This window comes from Alligator mississippiensis, chromosome 5 (genome assembly GCF_030867095.1).
Source record: "Alligator mississippiensis isolate rAllMis1 chromosome 5, rAllMis1, whole genome shotgun sequence".
In the NCBI taxonomy this organism is placed as follows: domain Eukaryota; kingdom Metazoa; phylum Chordata; order Crocodylia; family Alligatoridae; genus Alligator; species Alligator mississippiensis.
Genome location: NC_081828.1, coordinates 50812259 through 50835605, shown reverse-complemented (window position 1 = coordinate 50835605; position 23347 = coordinate 50812259). Strand labels below are relative to the sequence as shown.

Below are 23347 nucleotides of genomic sequence, written 5' to 3'. Positions count from 1 at the left end.
TGAATCCAACTGTCACATGGCAATAAGCTGCAGTTTCACTAATAGGCTCCACCCAAAAGGTTCTTTAAGCTATTAACAAGGTTTATTAAATACCCTAAGTGGAAATAAAGTCAGATTTATGGCTGCTGCTAAAATGAGGGAGACAGGAAGGGAGGAGTTTCTTAATAGCCCTATCAGAATTAAATTAAAATCTTACAGATTTAAGGATTTCTCCATGATCAAGCTATATTGCACATGAAAATCTCAAGAATAAAGGACAAATTAATCTCCTTTGGACTAAATTGTTCTAGGTCAAACAGTATATGCACCCAACAGAACCACAAGAGACTCTCAGGCTCCCCTGCCTGCCCCCATGCTTCTCCCCCTCTTTTTTTAAAGCGGTGTTCGTAAGGGGAAGGAACATAGGGTAGATGGCAGGGGAGGGGGATAAGAAAGTTGTCTTACAAGTATTCCTACAAAAAGCTAACTTATTAATTTCTTACAGCATATTCTTCTGGAGTAACCTTGAGGACATCGAATACCACTGCATCAAAGCTTTTCTTCAGTTCAGCAGAACCTTTGTCACTTAAGGATTCGGAGCTGCTACTCTTCTGTAGAAATTAAAAGAGAAACAAACAAGTTATTTTTCCTCACTTAGAGTAAGATAAAAAAAAATATTTTCAAATGTTTGTCTGTGTCACTGCATGAAGGAAGTTCCCTGGTGAGTAGCAGATTTTGGTCCTGACCAAAATACCATTGAAACAAGAGAATCTCAGTTGTTTTCCAAGGACTTTTAAGAAGGCTTTTAATGCATTAACACTTAGAAACACTTTGCACCCCAGCTATGCTTACATCAGAAGTTTTTAAAAAGTGCGCTCCATTAATCTTTACATTAAAAAAATTCTGTACAATGAGTACACAGTGCCTGTTCAGGAGGGAAAGCTTAGAAAGCAATAGCATGATAATTCCAGGCAAGGACTGAGACGTTTATTTTGTTCCTTACATTTTTCATAAGTATTAAAAAAAACAACTGAGATTTAAAACAATTGGGAAACAAAACAAAACAAAAACACAAAAAAAATCACTGGTATTTAAAATAAATTATTTTGATTATTAGGGCATCCAGTATGATACAGTAAAAGTAACTGCAGTAATCCGGTTTATAACATTTTAAATTCTCTTAAGTTTGCAAAAAGTAGAATTCCTAAATAAGATTTTTCAAGACTGCATACCTGATAGATCAAGGATTTGACCAGAACATTAGCATCTGATCTAAATAGAATTCTCTCAAGACTATTAATATTTTTACACAGGAGCCTGGAAAACAATAGAACTACATTGTATACACATTAAACTCTTTGGGGTCCAAGAGTAAAGATGGATTCTCTCCTCAAACATTAATTTAGTAAATAATTTTTCTTTGATAATGTTTAAGATGCGTTGCCTATACACACATCATCTTGTGCCCCAAATTTACCATTTAGCCCCATTATTCTTCATGCTGTATGCTAATAGCATACAAACTACTACAAATGTTCTTGCTTTCAGTTTCCTTGAAACTGCAGAGGCCCAAGATGCATGCAACTCCCAGGAAGATGGGACAGAGTAGGGATGGGCAATTTTTTTTTGTGCAGAGTGCCAAAAACACCCCATCCTTGACTTGTAAGATGTTGGCATGTCAGGGGTAGATGGCAGGGGAGCTGTGAGAGGCTTGAACCTTGGTGTGGCTGTGCAGCCCCAGCCCCTTCCCCACTGTCTATCTGGAGGCGTGCATGCACCCGCCACCAGAAACTAGCTGGGCAAGAGCTCCACAGACCTTGGTGGAGAGGCTTTCATCCTCCCAGCCACCTGCCAGAGCCAACCCAGACTCTGAGCAGGACCCTGCCATCCACCACGGCGCCCTGGCTACTCCCAAGAGGTGGCAAGCCGCTGCACTGGGGTCCACAGAGCCCCAGCCCAGCTCATTGCTGGCAGCAGGTACAAGCGCACCTCCAGGCAGAGGACAGGGGACCTGCAAGGGACCCAATCCTTGTTGTGGCAGTGCAGCCCCAGACCCTTTCCTGCTGTCCACCCCGAGGTGCACATGCCAAGCAAAATGCCTTTGCATGCCATGCACTGGCATGAGTGCCAGGGGGGTTGCCAATCCCTAGGATACAGGGTACAACATGGAGTATGCAAACGGCTAACACGATCTCAAAAAAGCCTCCATTTACTATGATAATGAATATCCTTCTCCTTCAAGTAGTTGCCCACATGCACATTCCACTACAGGCGACTCAAGCAATGCCCAGTTCACACAAGACAGGATCTCAGCATCCCAGGGAAACAGCAACTTCAAGATCACTTTCCCAACTGCAACATCTTATCTGAAAGCTTCAACAACGACATGCTGTTTGATGAAACTGTGGATGGAGCTCCAGACAGAAGCCTTACTAATACTGTATTTTCTCACACACTATACCCTGCCAAATAAGACACGCACATTTTTTGGGGAAGACAGAAAGAAGGAAAATTTTTTTTCCAGGGTTATGGTTGAATACAGGCCACGTGCATCAAGGACAGAATCTACTCTTCAGCATCATTCACTCTTCTCCTTTCAAGTTTCGCAACTCAAGCTTTAGCTTTGGTCACAGCTGCCAATGACATGGCAGAGAAATCAGCTTCCTTGTTTAAAACACTCGCCCCAATTTTGGACAGTCAATTTTTTTGGTAAAGGTGCATGTGGTATACAAATAAAGATAGTTTGCATGAAGAACTTCTAGAGAGAGATAACAGATGTACTGTACTCTAACCACTGTTGGAAGCTCTACCTTGGCTCTCATATATCCCTGATGTAATCCAAAATCCATTCTCTGCTGTGGCTATGAGCACCAAGAAGGCCTCCTGAAAGGTCTAATTCTTTGTAAATAAAGGCAAGAGTCTTTTAAACATCTAAACTGTGCAGGGATGAGCCTGCTCTTGAGTAGTCAGAGTTAAGGAAGAATACAAATCAAGTAGATTTATTTACTCTAGTGAAACTCTGCAAAAACCCTTGGGCAGTAACTTCAAGTGCACCTCCACACTAGCAAATAGCAGTTGTAAACCAAAGGAGATAAAATGGTTGTGGCAAATTATTATCCTCAACCTGAAGTAGTCCAAACCATCTGTTCACTCTCCTTAAGTCCAGGATAGAATTTATTTACCAGTATTCATTAGATTTATATGCAGATGTTCTCCACAAAGACTCAGGGCAGCTTACAGTAAGAAACATAACTTACAATGTTAAAATAAAATATAACAAAGTCTCTAAACAATATCCCCCAGCTTACCCTTAGTTGCTAAACACCTACCCAAATAGGAAGGTCTTATAGTGTTTCTAGAAGATATACAAGTTCAGACTGCTAGCCCTCAAGGAAGGAGGAAGCTCTAAAGCTGAGGAGCAACTACCAAGTATGACCTCTCACGTGTTGTCACCAAGCAAACTTGGTACAGTGATGGCATTTGCAGGAAGTTTAATCTTGGTTGACCTTAGGCACTGTGATGGGGCATAAGGGAGAAAGGTACATAGTACCCAGACCATTTAGGGCCTTATAGGCTAGAACACTAGCAACCTGAATCATGCCAAGAAAGCCATTAGAAACCAGGGCAGACCCTGGAGCACTAGAGTAACATGTAGGGGTACACCAATAGAGATTCTGGGGGCCGATACTGATAGCCAATTTTTAAGCTTTGTATAATAGGTTGGTGTATAAAACCCTTGAGAGTTCAGCATGCCCTTCATGTCTTACAATGGTTTCACTCGCTCTTTTGCTGAAGAGCTCCATAGCTGCCATACCCTCCAGTCATCTTAATAGCACCTCTGCCCCAGGCAGCAGGCAAAGCCTGGGATGGGGCTAGAGTCAAAGGTGCAGCAGCTGCCTGCCCACAAACTGCTCTCCTTTCCCTGCACCTTGCAAACCGCTTACTGGCAGGTGCAGCTCCCTCCCAATCCCTCCCAAACCACATGAAGGCTCCAGCCCCTACCTGGGGAGCAGGCAGGAGGCAGAGGCTGCAGTGGGGACAAGTGACAGAGGCCGTATGCCCCACCCTGCAGCTGCTCTCCCTACTCTACAGCAGTGGTGGGGGCACCTGAAGGTTGGGAGTAAGGAGCTCTGATAGGGCCAGGGAGGGCTGTGACTTGGATGTTAACTGGCCAGGAATAAAACTCCCAACTATTTGTGCCACCACTGTCCTCTTATCATAATCATGTCCTCTTTCCAAAACATTTCATGGGGCTAAAGGCGGCAAACTCTCCTAGTAAAATATGCTCCTCAGACTCATCAGTACTTCAGGACTCATGACACCCTTTCAAGGTGCTAGTGAAAATGCCCTGTGTGACTGTTTCCAAGAGGCATGCACTGGGTTTGAATTGAAACCAGCTGCAGCAGAGGGGGTGGTCCAGAGCCAGGGCAGAGCTGCGATCCACTGCCCCTGCATGCCCCAGGGGCAGGAGCATGCAGACAGCAGATCACAGCTCTGCCACAGCTCCAGACCACACTATCACCACTGCAAGATCCCAGCTCCAGCCCCAGAGTAGCTCCCCACCCAACTGCGCACCCTGCCCGCACTGCTGGGACTGGTCTCCATGGAAAACCTGGCCCTGAGCTGTCAGGGGTGCTGCTGCCCCTGGGGTCTCCATGGAAACCAGCTGCAGCAACATGGGCAGCAGCTGCTGGGAAACGGAGTACAGCTGCCAGCCAGATCCGCCATTTTGCCCACCCCGGTCTAGCCCCACAAACTGCCTGAAAAGACAAGTGCAGGGCAGTTTAACCTGATCTCTCTAGTGATGCCAGTGCCCGCACACTTGAGAGTATGGGGAGGCATGCTCCTTCCTGCATTAGGTTTAAATCAGAAGTGTCCCTCCTGCTACAGCCACTTCCTGGTGTGGCCCCACACATACATCCTGGAAAAAAATTAGGTGATGCTAAATTCAGGAAAGTTATGGGGGTTCTGTAAGCCTGTGGTTGTGAGTCACAAACCAATGCATTAGTGAATCACAATCATCCTGTGCTCAGCTAGCACATACAAAGTCTTTCTTCTCAGCCATTTCCAACTGATGAATCTCCCCAACAGCTTACAGCAGAAAGTCTTGTTATTAGTGTAGTATGCAAGGTCATGTACTAAATTTTCTATTTCTAATGCACCAAATCCTCAAGGTCATTCAGTCCTCCTCTATATTTAAAATGCCTCCCAACTTTCATTACCACACTCCTACTCTTTGCACTAAGGTCATCAATGAAAATGGTAAAGATCAGTTTCAGGACTAATTCTCAAGAGGTTCCATTAGTGGCCTTCTTCCAACCTAATACTTTATTTTCAACATGGTTGTTATAATTCGTTTCACCAATTCCTTGTCTACCTCTCTGTTCCATCACTGATACCCTCTTCTTCAGCTTAAATATTTCCATGTGACACTGTATCAAATGTTTTACTGAATTCTAGATGGATTTACAGCATATGCATTTAAAAAAAAAGTCGGGTGTGGTGGTGGCCGGGCGGCACGCAGCCATCCCCACCACCACCCCGCGCTGCGCTGCTGCCACCAGCCGCATAGCTCTAAGCACGGTTCCACAGCAGCAATGGGAGGTTTTGGAGGCAGAGGCAGTCACCGCTGACACGGTAATATGCTATTTCACTATACGCGATTTTTGCCTTATGCGTGGCCTTTAGAACGTAACCCCCACGTAAGATGAGACATGCCTATACTAGGATACTTTCTTTTTAAAATATAATAAATTGGAACTTTAGGAGGCAAGTATTCAACAAGACTCTTTTTATACTTTGGCCACAGATACACAGCAGTTATGCGCAAAAAAATCCAGAAGGGCCTCCATCATTTCTAGTCATAAAGGAACACAGTGCAGGTTAATGCTGGTTCATACTTTCTGCTAGTAAATGTTCTAAAGGTTCAGAAATCTGAACCCGTAGTGAATGAAATCGCACACATTAAAACAATAGATCCAAGGTATATTAATGAATCTGCTATGTGATGCAACTCTGTAGAAAGACAAAAAAAATGCTTAAGTTTTGGGTGAAGTCTTCTTAGATCTCAATAGATGTTATGACTGTAAAGCGACTATCTGAAAAAGGGACTAGCCTTGCAATTCTTACCTCTGAAGCAATAGCTGCAATATTAACATTGCTCGATTGCCCATTCATTAGGTCCATACTGCTCACACCATTAGTCTTCTGCCCTACATTTACAACAGCAGGATCATCATCATTTCATCTCCAAGGCAACAGAATAATCATTCCTACAAAAGAATAAAAAGAAATCAGAAACAGCTTGTGTGGATGTCTTAGAAATCAAAATTGTAAGGATTCAATGTATAAAATGCATAAACACCAAGTGTAGCAAAACCTTAACAATATTAAGGACCAGCCTTTAGACTCAAAACACCAACATCTGGATTGTCTATTTAACAATATACTACATACATCAAAACAACCCAACAAGACAACAATGATAAACCAACTTATTTGAGGCAGGGGGTAGACAAACAAGTTACTGCAAGGTAAACTAGAGTGTGAATTTACAGTATGTCAGCTACTCCATGGCAGTTGCCCAAGTGCACACTCTAATCCTACAGTAGTCATGAAATAATTTACCCCTGAAAAATGGGATAAGCTACGCCGTATTTACCAGTCAGTTTAAATTCAGACCCTCAATTTTTGTTATACAACACTAATAGATATTGAGTACTTTGAAGCCTAATCTACACAGAATGCCATAATTTGAAGTTATGGATATTATATGCATGATTGTTAAAATATGGTTCCTCATCTCTAAACAAAATACTTCTTTTATTAAAAAATACCAGAATATTAAGTTAATTTTTTTTAATGAAACAGTACCTAACTGTTTTGCTTCATATTTCTGCTGGCTTCAAGCAAACCAAAATTTAATCAAATTAAAAGCATCTCTCAGTGACAATAGTGATCAGCATGGAACAGAGCCTACATAAATCATTATTTAAATTAGTGTTTAACTATATATGCATCACTAACTTACTGATACTTTTTATTGGCTTTTTAGTTCTCATTTTTACACAGAAAAAGCCTGATTAAAAGTGAAAACTGTTGGGCCTTATTACAAAAAAATAAACTCATCTAGTTAGTAAGTGAATACTACTGATACAATAAAGATCTGCTTTTGATTTCATGAAGTATGAGTGCCCCCTAGTGTAAAGGCTTAGATCCTTGTTTAGTTCTTAAGAAGCAATGGGGATTTTTGGTGGTAACTTTTACCCGATCAACTATAGTCAGGAAAGATGTTAGACAAGCTTTTGGGCACAAAGTGCCTTCCCTTCATTTTCAAGGGTATTGCTTTCAATTCGAATACTACTTTTCCTTTTTTTTTTCTTCAAACTATGAACATAAAATATAAAACATAGCCCAGTTCTTATCTGAAACTTTTTGAAAACAGATAGTTTAAATGTCAGCTATGAACAATCCCATGATTAAAAATGTCCTTCTTTAAAAAAAAAAGAAGGTCTCATTGTTTCAAGCACAGTAGAGCCCATACTATATATTGGAATGTATTAACTTTAGTTTTGTAATTTTAAAGAATTATCAACTTCTGCATCACCATAAACATGTACAGATTAGTTTGAAATCTTTTGGTATAATTTTCATTACTACATCTGGCATACAGATAAACCTGAAACTAACAAAAAGGTGATAAATAAGATAAGTCAACATGTCCTTAGAAGTCAAATAACTAACTGCAGTAAAATAAAAAAAGAGGCTAGTTTGAAACACTAGCTCAAATCCCACCCAGCCAAATGCTGTAATGGTCAAGGCACCGTTGCATGCTACCGCCACTTGTCTGATTCATGTTGAGCTGGTCCTTATGCAACTTAGAGAAGCAAGGCAACTACTCATATTTTAGACAGTAGTTTATTTCTCTGCTATAGTCTAGGTCAGGGATGTCAAATTCATGTAGTGAGAAGTACTGAATTCCACAGTAACTGTGGTTCTCGGACTATAAAACACCAGAATGGCATATTTCCTGCCACTGACACCAGAATACCCACTGATATCAGTGGGAAGCTTGTAAAAAAGCCAAGTTAAAATCTAAATTTAGTCATCTTTTATTAAAATGTCTTCTGTCTCATTCTGTATCACTTAGTGAGAAAATGTGCTTCTCTGGCTCAAGATTTGTCTTTTTCCTCCCCCCCTCCATTGTCAATCCTCCTTATCACACAATCTTCCTTGTCTTAGTTTCTCCTCTCCATTTCCTTTCCTACAGAAATTCCAAATTCACATTCCCATGCCCTTTCCATTTCATCCACTAAAATGAACAGCAATGTAATAATTCTTTTTACATTGCAAAGTCATCATTTTCACCTATGCAATGAGATAAAAGGACAGAAGTGCACAACTCCAAAATCTTTTTGCAGACCTAAGGCAGCAACACTGCCTCAAATTCTCAACTGGAAATTTTTTCTTTGTATTATAAGGGCTAGAAATTCCATTTTTAATTAAAGGTTAAATCCTACATGATTTTATCATGTCATATTTGGTACATCCATGTGATAGGACAGCCAACCTTGTTTGACAATCCCTGGTCTAGATTATGTCCTTTTTTTATTCAATACTAGAGGGGAAAGGAGCAGAGAGGAGAAAAATATTTTGAACAAAAGAAAATAAAGCATCTGTTGTGTTTCTGAAGTCAGCTTAAATGAGGCTGTTAAAGAACAAAAAGGAACAAATACAGAAACTAAAGCAATGGCTGTCAGTCCTCATGCAGTGAGACTTTCCACTAGCTGTGCTGCAGTTCAGGGCTCCTATTTGATAAAAAGCTCTTTAGGAAATATCTGGCAGGCTGACCAGAATAAATAAACCTTCTAGGGCCAGGCCAATAATACTGCCAAACAGATAAGATAGTCACTGCACTGGGAATACAAAATGGGGAGGGACAAGGAAAGGAAAAAAAAAAAAAAAAAAAAAAATATATATATATATATATATATATATATATATATATATATATATATATATCAAACCAGGCGTGGGACTACCCAAGCTACCAACAGCCTGGCCCAAGTGCACATTCCCAGTGAAGGGCATCACATAAGCTAGAGCAGGGGTGGGCAAAATGTGGCCCCCAGAGGGACCCTCAGTCCCGCCTGACCCAGGCACAGTCCAGCCATGGTGCATCCTGCCACCCCCTGGGCATACAGCAAAATTGGGGTGGCTCCACAGCTGGATTGCCTTTCTAGGCAGCCCAAGTAGGGGCAGCTCCTTCTGGCTGCTGTCACCACACCGTGATACTGGTAGGGACCTGTGCTGCAATAGCCTTAAGTCTGCACCTGTGCCACATTCGCCCGCCAGGGCTCAGCAGTGGAGACAGAAGCTGTTGTTCAGTATGGAGGAAAAAGAAGCCCCCCCCATCCTGCTGCCACCAGTTCCCTGCCGCAGCCGCGCACAGCCCATGCTGAGCTGTCCCATGTCCGCTCTGCACTGCCACTACTGCTCTGCAGGGCAGCCTGGAGGCGACAGCAACAGCGGCACAGATGCAGGACAGCCCAGCACAGGCTCTGGGCAACTGCAGCAGGGAAACACTAAGCAACAGCTTCTGTTTGGCACCTCCACTGCTGAGCTTGAGTGGGCAATCCCAGAGCAGGCACAGAGCATGAAGGGCTGGGGCTGTGCAAAGCAGGTCCTTACCTGTACTGCAGGGCTAGGCCGGTGACAGCCCAAAGGAGCCACCCCCACCCAGGCTGCCTAGAAAGGCACTCCGGTTGTGGAGCTATCCCAGCCCCGCTGTATGCCTGGGAGCAGCTGGACATACCACGGGTGAGCCAGGTTGGGGTTCTGCCCAGTTCCCACTGATCCACTCTGCCTGGGGTGAATCTGGAGTAGGCATGGGGTGCACTGGGGCTGTGCACTGCTGGTGGTGGCGGCGGCGGGGAGGCACCACAGGGTGTGTGGGCTCTGGGCTGTTGTGGTGCAGGTGCTGACTGGCTCAGGGGGGCGTGCATGAGGGGCTCCCATGCATACCCCACCATACCCACAAACCCTCTCTCAGTAAACCCCATAACCACACCCTCCCCACCACACACAATCACACATCCCAGAAATACTGTAGCCAACATCTTTCCCCCCACAAACCCCCATGCACCCTCCACACACATACATAAACCTCCCCAGCACAACACACTCATCCTCCCCACACCCCAGCCACCCTCCCCTTCCACATACCCCACACATCTCCATCACAAACCCATGCCCACCCACACACATGCATAAACACCTCACATACACAGCCCCCCACAAACACCATACCCCTTACCCCTCCACACTCCCCTACAATATACAAGAGTAAGACCTCACTTTGCGCTATTATTCAGTCGTTTCTATATAAATACACTACAAACACACAAATCAGGACAAAAATATTTTTAAAAATAAAATTAAAATGTGTTATTGTCAATGTTTGATTTTTAGTATACAATTTGTTTTCCTTCAAGGTTGTTGACCCCTGGCATAGATGACTCATTTTAGTACATCAGAGAATGTTTTCTAAGCAACTCACAGCAGCTTCTCAGCTTTCATACAACCCATAAATGTAACTGTAGAGCTACACTACTTTGAAATCTGAACATTCAGAATTTTGTATCCTTGGTCACATGATAAATGAGGGAAAACAAAGATGGATTTTTAAACTAACACAGCACAAGATTTACCCAGTGATCTACCAGCCTTAGTCCAAACTCTTTTGTTCTAAGAGAGAAAATGGCTACATTAATTTTAATCATTATACTGATTTCTATCATCAGACCATAGAAAGTTAGACTGTACAACAATGTGGACAATAGATGTTCAAATGCATGGAAGGAAAAATTAAAATAAATCAAGCAGGTTCTCTTCAAGTAGTTGACCTGAACAGCCATGTCCACACTGAGAAACTCAGAAAAACTTGAAGTGAATCAAAAGATTGTGAAGACAATGAGCATAAACTGAAAACAAATTACTTCTTAACAAGGGTATCCATGCAGAAATAAAAAATGGCCTTATGCTGCTGTATCTCAGCCCTGTGCTGAAGTAGGAAGAAGTGATTCAGAATAGCAAGAAATACACTGCCAGGAATAGTAATCCCACTGGATGCTGATTTAGTGCCAGGGCCACGATGCCCTACATTTGTTCTAGTGCCAAGGCAAGAGAAGATGGTCATTCATCCAAGATGCATCTTGCTACATAAAGCTCACCTGTTCATCAATGCCAGTACCAGTGTGGTCCTCCACGTATAAGCAAGAACTGCTATTACTACTGACTGTTTTCTTCAGTTAATACACCTCACTCCCAAATACTCCTTTGCGATTTTGGAGGAGTACTTCAAATCCTCCTTGTTTGCCTGCTCCGAGTGCATTTGCCATTGGGGTTTTCAAGAAGTAGACTGCATAGGTGGCCAGGCTGCCTCATCCCAAGGTTGGTGTCAGTGTACTTGGTGCCTGACATTAAAACTGGTAGTGGCATTTTTAGCTCCCATAAAACTGAACATGAGTAGAGTGCTTAGTTAACTAGGCAATACACCAGACAGACTCCTTAATTCCAACTTGGTGAATCTCTTCTCCACAAAACCAGGCAACAACTTATGGACTGCTGAAGACCCTGATGACATAAATGTGAGCCTTCTACCATCTATTTTCAGGTGAAGGAAGAAAAAGAAGAGCAGATCAATCAGTTACCAGAGACATGTCCTTCCCCAAGACCAAATCAACTGTGCCTATCAATTGAGAGCAATTCGTGCTGAACAGACTGTTTAAACTCAGTATGTTTAGAGTTCATCCATACAACAGGTGACACAGAGCAACATATCTCACTGTACAGTGGGCGTACATAGGGTTTCCCAGCTCATTTCCCCTTAATTTGGATGTTTGGGGAAAGAAGAAAATTAATAGAGAAATGAAGAGATTTATTGACAAAATAAGATTACATTTGAATTGATCTGAAGTTCACAAAAGTACCTGAATGGACATTTGCCAGACTCTTGAGGAAACTAATAGATTGTTGTGGTCACTCTGTCTTTTACACCCTCACAGAGAATCACAGAGGCATGACATGTACAACAGCCCTGACGCTTTACTAGTGTCCTCCATTTATACATATTCCAGATTAACACAAAACTGTTCAGGGAATTTTTCTTTCATATTTTAATATTCTATTTGCTTTTATATGTTGTTCTGTCTTATTGCAAGGCACTCTGAGCCTTCGTTGGGAAGGCTGGCACGTACAGCAAATAAGTGAGTCTCAATTTGTTGGCTACACCTTGCATACGGTAACCAACTCTGGTTATCAGCATAATGGTTAAGAGTATAAGCCCCTAAGTGTAGAGCGTATAGCATTTTTCTGCCCCAGTCTACTCTGAAACTTAACTGTACAGTTCATTGGTTAACTGTATACTACCTGTAACTGTAATGGTCAAACTTGTAAATACCTACTCCTTTACCTACACCAGAAATAGCAATGGGGAAAAAACAGCTGTCAGACTACTGCTATGAGAAGCCATCAAAAGTGACAGGAGCTAGTCAGCTTTAAGGATACCATTTTTCCTCCTTTTCAAAACTCCTAATCGTAATCATTACAGCCAACTGGCAGTCTCGAAAATGAGTGGATCTAGCAAGTTTCACAGCTGTTAATACCACAGACTGTGCATTTCAAAAGCATTTCTTACACAGTGCTGTGGTATCATTTTTCCTCAAATACCACATGCCCCCAGATAAGACACATCTTGCTTCTGGAAGAAAAATGCATTGGGGGGTGGGGGAGGGAGGAAGAGGCTTTTCTATTGTCATGTCCAAGAGCTAGTTGCATGCGGCAGATCAATTGGCCTCAGCCAGCTCAGTGGCTCTTCAGGCAAAAGCTGCAATGTTAATCTTTTCACAGTTGCTGCCAAATTGGGACTCTACCCCTAATGCTTGCTGGCCCAAAAAGAAGAGGCAGCCATTTTGCAGCCATTGCAGCACAGTGTCTCCATACTTCTATTCCAGTGAAGAAGAATCAGCTCCCTGTTTAAGGCATGCACCCTAATATTTTTAGGGCTGTAAAGAGCTGTGGTATGCAAATAAATACAGGTATACCCTGAAACTAACCAGGTCCCTTCATTTTTAACTCTTCCAACAGCAACTTTGAAACTATTAGAAGCTATTCAATTTTGAAGTTGCTTATACCACAACACTGTATACTTAAGGATTAATTGGTTTGGGGTTTGTTTTTTTTAAATCAGGGTCATCCAATGTATGACTGGACACACCATGCAGACTATATGTGCCCCTCAGCTGCATGCCACTCTGAATGGGCCCTACCTAGAGTGGGAGGTCCCCCTTCCCCCCCTGCACTGCATCAGGAGACAGAGTTGGAGGAGGGAGGAAGAGCCTAGAGACTTGCAGCAGCAGTGGGAAAGAGAGATGGAGGAAGTAGTGCCTAGAGCAGGACTGGTGGGGGGAAGGGAAGCATTAACTCCTTGGGGACTGGACATAGCCAATGGGCCACCAGTTTGACAGGCCTGGTTTATATAAGCTCAGGTAAGGGCACAGCTTTTTTCAGTCCCCAAACTATACATTTAAATGGAGTGCACTGTACTCAAAAAAGATGCTAATATGGGCATGTGGTACAAATCTACAGGTGGATCCAAACTGAAATGTACTGTATTTACTCAAATCTAAACAAGGTTTTCCCCCCATTCAACTGGGGGGGAGAACCGCTAGTCTTAGATCTGAGTATGTGGGGTTGGAGTGGGGAGGCTGTGGACCCAAGCCCAAGTCCAGGGGCAGAGTTGGAGTCACAGCCACTGCTCCCCTGCCCTTCTCCCTGCCACTTACCTTCCCGTTGCAATGCTGGCACCCTGGGGCTCTGCTCCAGCCCAGGACAGGGAGCACAGAGCACATGTTACCTCCAATCACCACCCAGCAGTAGCAGCAGCCCCAAATGCTGGGTCAGAGTTGCTATCCCTGCAACTGCTTCTGCATAGCTGGGCAAGAACCAGAGACAGCATGTGCTCCATGCTTCCTTTCACCAGCTGGAGCTGCAATGGGAAGGTAAGCATCAGCATGGGGGAGGCAGCAGCAGCCAGGGGATGACTGGCAGGGAAACAGGGGGAGGGGTCAGACCCAGAGAAGGGGTGGGGGGGAGGGGAAGACCCCAGGGCAGGGGGTGGTCAGGATGGGCAAGTGGTAAGGGGGGGACTGTAATCTGGGCAAGATGGGGAGGGCCAGGAGCACAGCAGTGGAAGACAGATGGAAGGAGACAAGCAGCAAGGTGCAAGGCCAGGGGGGAGGGCGAGGGAGGGAAGGAGAGAGAAAGGTGAGCAAGTAGCAGTAACAGGTGGGGGATGGGGTGGAAAAAAGAGAGTAGGGCTGGCAACAAGGGGCAGGCCACTTCACTCCCCTGCCACCTGCCCTCCTGCAGTAGTGCGGGAATAAATTTAAAGACAATCCTCTAAAATCAGGAGCCTATACCTAATACATGGTAAATTATAACAAATTTATAAATTGCATGATCGGGGCCTGGAGAATATGCCATATAAAGGAGAGACTCCAAGAACTAGTCTTGTTCAGTCTGGAGGTGTTCAAGAGGAGAATGGATAAGCACCTCGCTGAGTTAGTTTGTAACCTCCTGCCTATGGCAGGGGACCAGACTTGATCTTCCAGGTCCCTTCTGGTTCATTGATTCTATGAAAATTTTCCATGTCTAGAATCTAAATTGGGGGGTTGCCTTACATGTGGGTAAATACAATACTTAAGCAAGAATTCTATAACACATAGGTACATCCATCCCTCTTTCTAAAATACTCAAGATGGTATAAATTAATGTGATATTACTACACAATGTGGAGAAGAAAAAGCAGGGTTCTAAATTATGGGGACTAAACAAAGGATAGGAGGGTAAGCTAGGACTGCACAGTGCATTGCTATATGTAAATTAAGGAAAGAAGCAGAAGTCACCGGCTGACTGTGAGGATAAAGCCAAACCATCCTACACCAAGAACAATTATTCCCGACAGAATAGAACTACTTAAGGGCATATGAAGGCTACTGAAACTATTAGACTGAAGGAGTCTCTGTGGAGCTGCTCAGCCAGGAGAAAGAATGGCCTGTATATTTAAACCAGGCACTTGACAAAAATGTGTCCAGTTCACACAAATAACAATTCTGTGAGAAGTCTGTTATAACACTGAAAACCAATAAACTTAAATGAATTATATTTGTTTTAGATAAGCTCCATCATGCTTTATCTATGCTTGACAGCTTAACAGCAGATTAGACAAACACTTATCTGGAATGGTTTAAATAGGGATGACCCCCATCTTGAGCACAGGTCATAAACAACTTCTTCAGGTCTCTTCCACCCTATTTTTCTGTGTTTCTAAGCTGTTTCTGAAGTGTTCTCCTACAATCCAAACTCAATATTTCACAAACTTGTACATTCGGGAAAAGTAAGATTTTCTAAGCCTTCAGTAGCTTGTCTTTCTGCTACAAACTCAGACAGTCACGGAGATATTCATTCCTCTACAGTTATACTTCCAAACTAGAAACAGACATCACCAAATTAAGCAGATTAGTTGTGCCAAGATGTGTCCTGGCACAGATGACCCCTTCCTTGGGAAAAAAACATGTTGCCTGTTGTCCTGCAACATCAACAAGCAGGACAACGGGTAACATGTTTTCCCAGAGCATAAGAGGCCCAGTACTGCACATACAGGGAATTCCCATGTAAAAATCAGATCCCTCAAGCCCCAAAATGCCTGCCCAGCTTTCTTCACTTAAAGACACACCACTGGGATCTCTGGGGCATGTCTCTGTAAGTGGGGAAATTCAGGTAGGTGCTCCAGGGGTTTGAGGGACCCAAATCTGCAGAGAATTCCTGGGGTGTGCAGGATCAAGCCCCTGGGGCTCCTGTCCAGGTTGGCTAGAGAACATGGGCAGCTGTCCACTGTTGAATAATGGGACAAACTTAACTACCGTCAATTGTAGCCCTTATTTGTGGCATGACAAAGAGTATGGACATTTGTCTGCTTGGCCTTCATGCTGCCATAAAAATGTTTATGGTGGCCACAAAGGCAATAGAAAGTGACATCCGTTTCCACCCTTAGGTTCTCCTCGCACACTCTACAGCAGGGGTCGGCAACATTTTTGGGCAGAGTGCCAGAAACACTTGCAACATTGACTTGGAAGATGTTGGCATGCCAGGGTCAGACAGCAGGGCAGCCACAAGAGGCCTGATCCTTGTTCTAGCGAGTGAGCCTCAGCCTCTTCCCTGCCATTTGCTGAGGCACGCATGCCAAGCAAAATGCCTTGGCATACCATGCTCTGGCACCCAGGCCAGGGATTTCCTATCCCTACTCTACAGTATCAGTTGCTTTTGGTTCATGGTTTAAGCATCTTTCAAACACGACAGAGACTAGAAGCATCTTTTAAAGATGAAAGAACCTAGATCATAATTCTGCAGAGGAACGAATTCCATGGCAAATTTTGCAACTGTGGAATTGGAAGTGCATGAAGCCTAGTGAGTAGGACAGCCATCAGCCTCTTTTATAATGCTCCCTATAGTAGCCTTTAGAAGTGATTTGCAAATGGAAATGCTTAAGAATGAGGCAAAGTACATTAGAAAGCAAAATAAGAAAAAAAAAATCTGCATAATTAGAAGAAAATCCTCCCAAGAAAGAAAGAGATGATCTAATAAACTCCATTCTACAGGCATAGTCATGCAACAGGTTGCAAGATGGATTTATTTTCTCTCTAAAAATCTGTGCAGCCTTTCCTTGCATCAACAAGATGGAAAACAAGTGAGTTAAATTGGCTGGAGTTCTAAAATACTGAGTGCCCATGGTGTTGAGCCCTTAGAAAGCTAAAAAGATCTCAGGTCCCAAATAGAGGATAAGAAAGCAAGGGGAAGACAAAGGAATGAAGAGACCCTGAATCATTTCAGGAGTCTGAGATAATCCTTCGCTGCCGGTGCATTGGAACATACTCCACCCACCAATAATTCTGCTCTTCTCAAGATGTCGAATATGGCCCACCCTTTCAAAATCCTTAGACTTTTCCTTACTTACTCAATGGCATGAAGAACCATCAGTACAAGCACTAATCAATCACCACATCATCTCTGATCCCACAGTCAGTCAACTAGGATTTAATTGGCCACCCTGTTATTGGGAACTTCTCAACCACTTTCAAACTGGACAGGGCCACTGTCCCTCAAACCTCTACCAACAGAGCCTTCGCAATGACAACAAATGCCCTCGTGGACAAGTTCAAACCATGCACCACACTGATGACTCGTGTCCATTTACTATGCTACCTGGTAGCCTTCAAGCTCTTCACAATGGTGATGACATCATCTTAAGACAGCTGAAACAATATGCTGAGACTGTATTCACTAAACAGATTTCAGGAGTTGGGACAATAAAAAGATTACTATTTTCTATATTGAAATTGGATCACAAAAATGGCTTATTATGAGAAATAGGTTAGCATTTTTAGCAGTTGCCCAGAAGTCCAGGACTGTTCAGCTAGCAGCTCACAAGTCATATGAATGTGTGGCCCTGGGATCTTGCCAAGCAAGAGCAGCCAGAGTCTCCAGGCTCCCTCTCCTTCCTCCACCTGCTGCTTCCTGCCCTTGCCCCAGCAGCCAGGACAGTGCAGCTGCACAGGGAGTGGAGGGCAAGTCTGGGGCCATTCCCAGGGGAGGGGGAGGGAAGAAAAAAAACAAACAAAAAAGGGGGGCTGTGCTGGGGGAATATGGCACACCCATACAGTGTAGTGGTGGGTGCAAGGGAGCATCTGCACAGCATGCCTGATGAGGCGGCCCCTGGGACATGTGTCACCTAGAGGCTTAGAAGTTGAACAACCCTGTGCTACATTAACTTCCAAAATTTCACCACCACAGAAAAGCTAATATAGATCACAAGCCTAATGATGAGGCAGTGGGGGTAAGATTTCTCTTAAGAATATGTATACAGTTACCCATATACATACAATATCAGTGCAACGGTTCAATTTTTTTAATTTCACATGCTAGCTTTTTCCATATACATTCGATCAATAATGAAAGGAACTAAAGACTATCACACTCCACTCCCCCCTCAACATGTGAAACTTCCACTAATACTGGGGTTTAACCAACTTGCTGCCTTCACTTATGAAAAAGCATAGAAAAATATTACTGTCCACAAAAAGGCATGCTATAAATCTCTAGGGGAGAGCCACAAAAGATATTTATAACTGGCATCTTTCTGCGTAGAACTGGCTACTTTTCAACCACAACAACATAGACACATTGCATTACTGACCTGGAAAGAGTGAACATGTGACTTCATTAATGACATGCAACACAATAGGGAAAGAAGATACAAAAGGAGGAAAACGACACCAGCAACTAAAATTTCAGTTGCTTAGGCTTGAATTTTCTCTCCCCCTCCCTCCCAGGAAGAAGAGTCAACAAGACATCTGTGCCATTCACTAAAAGTCTGCCCTGAAATTTGCCACTATGTCTCCAGGCAGAAATAAGCCCTCTTCTTTCACTTGTACAGAAGCCTCTTTCCCTATACAAATTACTTTTGCTCATTTCTAATTCTATTCTTAGCTGGTCACCACTTTCTTGACTTAGGACTATTGATTTAAGGAGAAATTGAGAAAAAAAAAAAAAGCATAAAAATGTACAGAAGAAAGTTATAAAAAACAGAATCACAACTGGGCCCAGGCCCACACCATTCATCCAGCCCACTGAGCAGGGGTGGTCAAAATACACTCCACAAGCCAGATCCAAAGCCCCCATTGCTGTCTCCCAGGAGCAGGTGCATGCTCTGCCACTGGACCCCAACCCTGCTGCCCAGGTACCCTGCATCCATCCATGCCCGCCCTCCCACTGGGGATGCCAGATGGAGCAACTGGGGTCTCTGTGGAGACTGGCCTGGGACCCACTTGGACACGGTGTGCTCAAATGGAAGGACAGGCAGGCAGGGAGCAGCATCTGGGAGCAGGATGGGTGGACGCTCCCCGCACATCCCTGCAACGGACGCCAGTTCCACAGAAACTACAGAGCAGTGAACTGGCACCTGTTGCAGAAAAAAGCAAGGAGCAGATTGTGGCTCTACCCCAGGCCACAGCCCTGTGCAGTCACCACCTTGCGGTCCTGCTCCCCACCCCACCTGTCCTGCTCTCAGCCACCTGCAACCCCATCCCATCTGCATGGCCAAGCGCACCCTGGCCACGGGGATCCCAAGCCAGCCTCCACAGAGACCCCCAACCACTCCATCCATCACCCCCAGAGGTCAGTGTGGGGCAGGCAGGCCCAGGTCCAGATAGGATACATTGGCATTTCCCTGGGCCATGCTTCCCCCCACCCCAGCCAGGCAATTAAACATCTGTGACGGGCTGAGGCTAGATCAGCACCTCTTCCTATATCTCCACCCTCAGGAGCTCACCAAAACTCCTTAAGTGACCCTCCAGCCCAAGTAACTGCCTACCCCTTTCACAGACCAATCCCAGGCCACTCATCCAGTCTATAGGGCCAGATGAGTTCAACACCCATCATAACCTCATCACACCATTTTTATTAGGGCTGTATGAAATTTTGATAGCAGTTTTGTTTCAACAGTTTCAACTCATTTTGAGGTCAAAACAGCAAAATCAAAATGAAACAAAGGCCATCGAAATAGCATTGAAACAAAACAAGACTAGTCAAAATGTTTCAAAAGTTGCTAGATCGTGCCGGGGTGGGGAGTCAGCCCAGCTGGGCTCCAGTGCGATCTAGCACAGGGGATGGCAAGACAGCCCACCTGGGCTGCCTCCCTGCCCCCGGCACAATCTGGGGTGTCAGCACAGCCGGGCTGAGTTGCTTTTCCCAGCCCCATGGTCTGGCAAAACGGTTGAAACAGCATCAAAACAGCCTCACTGTTTCAACAAAGTGAAACAGTGAGGCCGATTCGACTCAAAATTATATTTGATACAAAGCACTGTTCTGTCCAAACCTCGAAACTGAAGTCAGAACGGAACAGTGCTGTTTCGCACAGCCCTGATTTTTATCTACTCTGAATCCACAAATTATATATGAAAGCAACAGCATTTTATAAGATACACATTGGCATTTGTTGAGTTCCTCCAGAATACATCAGCTTCATATGGTCCTAAATACTTTGCTTTGAATGTGTACATGTGGAGACACGTACTGTATCAATTGTAGAATATTTTCTTTCCATTAACTAGGCTTCTTCCCATCTCCAGATCATTCAGTGTATTTTATCAAGAACACCAAAAAAAATCATTTTTTACAGCTGCAATTGTTAGCACAGAAATATGAAAGTCTACTTAATTTGCAGAAACAGGTAACTTAAAAAAAATCAAAGATATCCTCTACCAACTACCACACAGGCAGGGTGAGGCTGCCTCCCCAGCCAGGTTTCTCACCCCTACCCCCACATCAGTCAGCCCAGCATGCTGGGGGACTGACTTAACTTTAATCAGGAAGAGGTCTGGGACAGAAGTTCCATAAACCAGTTTGACCCAAATCAGTTAAGTCTGATACTACATTCAACCAGGTTTACCTTAAACTAGTTTTGATCATTTTGAAACTGGTTTAAGTGCACTGAACTTCTGTTCTGTTACAGGTTAAGTCAGTTTCCGATAACTTAAAATGGTTTATGTGCAACTTCTGTCCCTAGCCTAAATGTCTCATGCTGACATGCCTACTGAGTAGCAGCAGCTAGGAAGCTGAACCTGCTCATTGTTCTGCCCCCTCTAGATTGTATAGACTTAACTTTTGCTTTTCCCTGGTAGACAGCAGAAACTGCTATATCCTTACATATAGTATGCATGTCAATGTCTAGCAGCTAGCTTTTGGGAAAAAGGTAGATGGCTACATACAAGAAAATATAGTACTTACACAAATTCCTCAAGTAAAAACCTATACAGTATAACCTCATAAATCCAGCACGCTCAGGACTGAGCACTTGCTGGAATATTGAAAATGGTGCGGAGGCCAGTCGCAAAGGGCAGGAGGGTAGCAGCAGCTGCTCCTAGAGCAACAGACACATGCAGAGTGTTGGTGCAGGGTGGTAAATGGTGGCAGCAGCCAGCACGTGCAAGCTTCTCCCTGTGCATCTGGGAGGGCAGGGGAGGAAAAGCAGCAGCCAGTCCCAGAGCGGGAATGCCGGATTTTTGATAATTCCAGATTTTGGCATCTGGATTTATGAGGTTATACTGTACTGGTAAAGTACATTTTTGCTGGTGTTCTTTTCTAAACTAGGGCTTTTTGCCAATATATAAAATGCAGAAGAATCAAACTCTTAACTGATATCACGCTCAAGAATGAAAACACTGGATAGCCCAGCAGAATTCATGATGCAAAAATATTAAATAATTTCATCTTAAGGAATAGCAAATTCTTTAGATGACACTAGGTTTTATTTTGCACACAAAGCAGGGGCTTTTTTACCATCTCTTGTAGGGAAAAACAGAGCACATCTTCCCAAAAATCCATAGCAGCCAAAGCAAATAAAGAGTAGAATGAGTATTTTAAAGTGAAATTGTTGCTTTATTAATTAAAAAGCTTATACTGACAGTTTTTATAGCTCTCTGGCTTAAACTATGAAAGGCAGAAAGTTAAAGAATCATATGCAGAGAAATAGCAAATTTCTCATAGCCAAATGCATATAATTAGTGATTGGCATTTAAACTGCCCAGCATATCATTTGAAAAACTTTCCATAGAAAGATAAATAAGAGATTGAAACTTTTTTAAAAGGAATATTTTCAAAATGTGTGATTTTGCAACACCCCCCCCCATGTAACTAAAATGGGCAACAGTTAAAAAAAAACCAAAAAAAACCCAGAAAACTGGAAAATGAAGACTTGTCTTCAACTTTTGAGATTATCAAAATGTTTCTGAGAAAGGCCCAAAGTAAATAAGTTTGAAGAAAAACAAATCTTTACTAGACATAGTTCTGCCAAACTCTACTTTTGAACACTTCTGGAGATGAATAGATTTTAATCACATACAACACCCCCCAAATATAACTCGCACCTTGTTTTTGAAAGGCAGAGTGTAGAAAAAGGAAATTTCTCCAAACTGTGAGACAGAGCAAGTCCTCCTAGAAATAGAGTGCCCATAAAGTGTGGCATCCTAGTAGACAGCCTGGATAAAGCAGAAGGAACTTTGTGCTGCAAGGGACTTCCAGGCCCTTGCAAGGTTTGTAGCAAGGCTGTTAGTTCTTTACTGTAAGTAGCTCTTTATACAAGTTCCTCTAAAATGTTGTTCCCATATCACAAGCCTCTTCAAGATGCTTCCAGGAGCTCATTTGCTGCTTCAGGCACAAGCTACAATGCTCAGCCAATATGAAATTTACTCAAATATAAGATGAGGGTTTTTTCCCCCCTCCATGCTGAATTGGGGATAAAAACATCACCCTAGATTTGAGAACAGGCCAGGAAAGCAGCTGCTGTGGATACAGGCAAGGCCAGAGTGGCTCATGCAGCAGATAAGGGAGATGTGTGGAGTGGAGAGGGCACATAGTGCAGAGAGAAGGGAAAGAGGTGAGGGAAAAAGGGACATGTGCAGCAAGGGTGGGGGGATACAAGGAAAGAGATGTAGAGTGCAGAGGAAGCACAAACAAGGAGCGCACAGAGTGGGCTGGGGAGCTCCTGTGGCTCTGGCTCCAACTCTGACCCAGACCCAGGGCTAGAGGCTGGAGCTACCACTACTGCCTGGCCCATCCTCCTGCTCCTCGCCCCAAGCAGAGCTAGAGCAGCTGCAAAGGTAAGAGGCTGGGAAATTGGGGTGGAGCACCAAAGGGCAACAAGGGACATGAGGCAGGCTTCCTGCCCCCCAGCTACTGCTTTCCCTGCCACTATTTTCCCTGTAGGAGTGGTGGGGGGGATAAATTTAGAAGGACCCATCAATAACTAGATTCTAAACATGAAAAATTACAATAAATGTATAATTTTCCATATCTAGTATCTAACAATTGGGGGGGTTGTCTTAAATTTGAGTAAATACAGTAGCTACAGCTGTGAGAGGGTTAAAACACAGGATTACACTCCTTCAGCTTGCTTAACCAAACACAAGCAATGGGTATCTTAACACTGAATGCCACGCAGCTGCTTCCAGATATTCTTCTTTTCCTGCAACAAAAACAGATTCACTACTTGAGACATGCACCCCAATTTGAGGAGGCTGATTTTGGGTGGAAAAGGTACATGGTGTATGTGAGAAAGTTTGGTATTAACTCATGATCCCAATAACATACCTCTTCTTAAAAACCCAATACCCTGAAAAGAAGTGAATGTCTAGAGTCCAGCAACATGCAAGTCGTATCAAGAAGCAGAAACTATTTTTTGGTGCAGGAGTGA

The 23347-nt window shown here is 43.7% G+C and overlaps 1 protein-coding gene across 6 annotated transcripts in view; it reads right to left on the bottom strand.

Annotated features, from left to right (window-relative positions):
- The window catches only part of RALGPS2 (Ral GEF with PH domain and SH3 binding motif 2), a 232884-nt gene that overhangs the window by 195004 nt on the left and 14533 nt on the right, over positions 1-23347 (bottom strand). For all 6 annotated transcript variants that reach the window (XM_006267261.4, XM_019500255.2, XM_019500254.2 and 3 more), the window contains exons 2-3: positions 6109-6251; positions 483-590 (exon numbers count right to left, since the gene is read on the bottom strand). In XM_006267261.4, the coding sequence (XP_006267323.1) occupies positions 483-590; positions 6109-6165 (165 nt within the window). In that variant the 5' untranslated portion in view covers positions 6166-6251. The remainder of the gene's footprint in view (positions 1-482; positions 591-6108; positions 6252-23347) is intronic.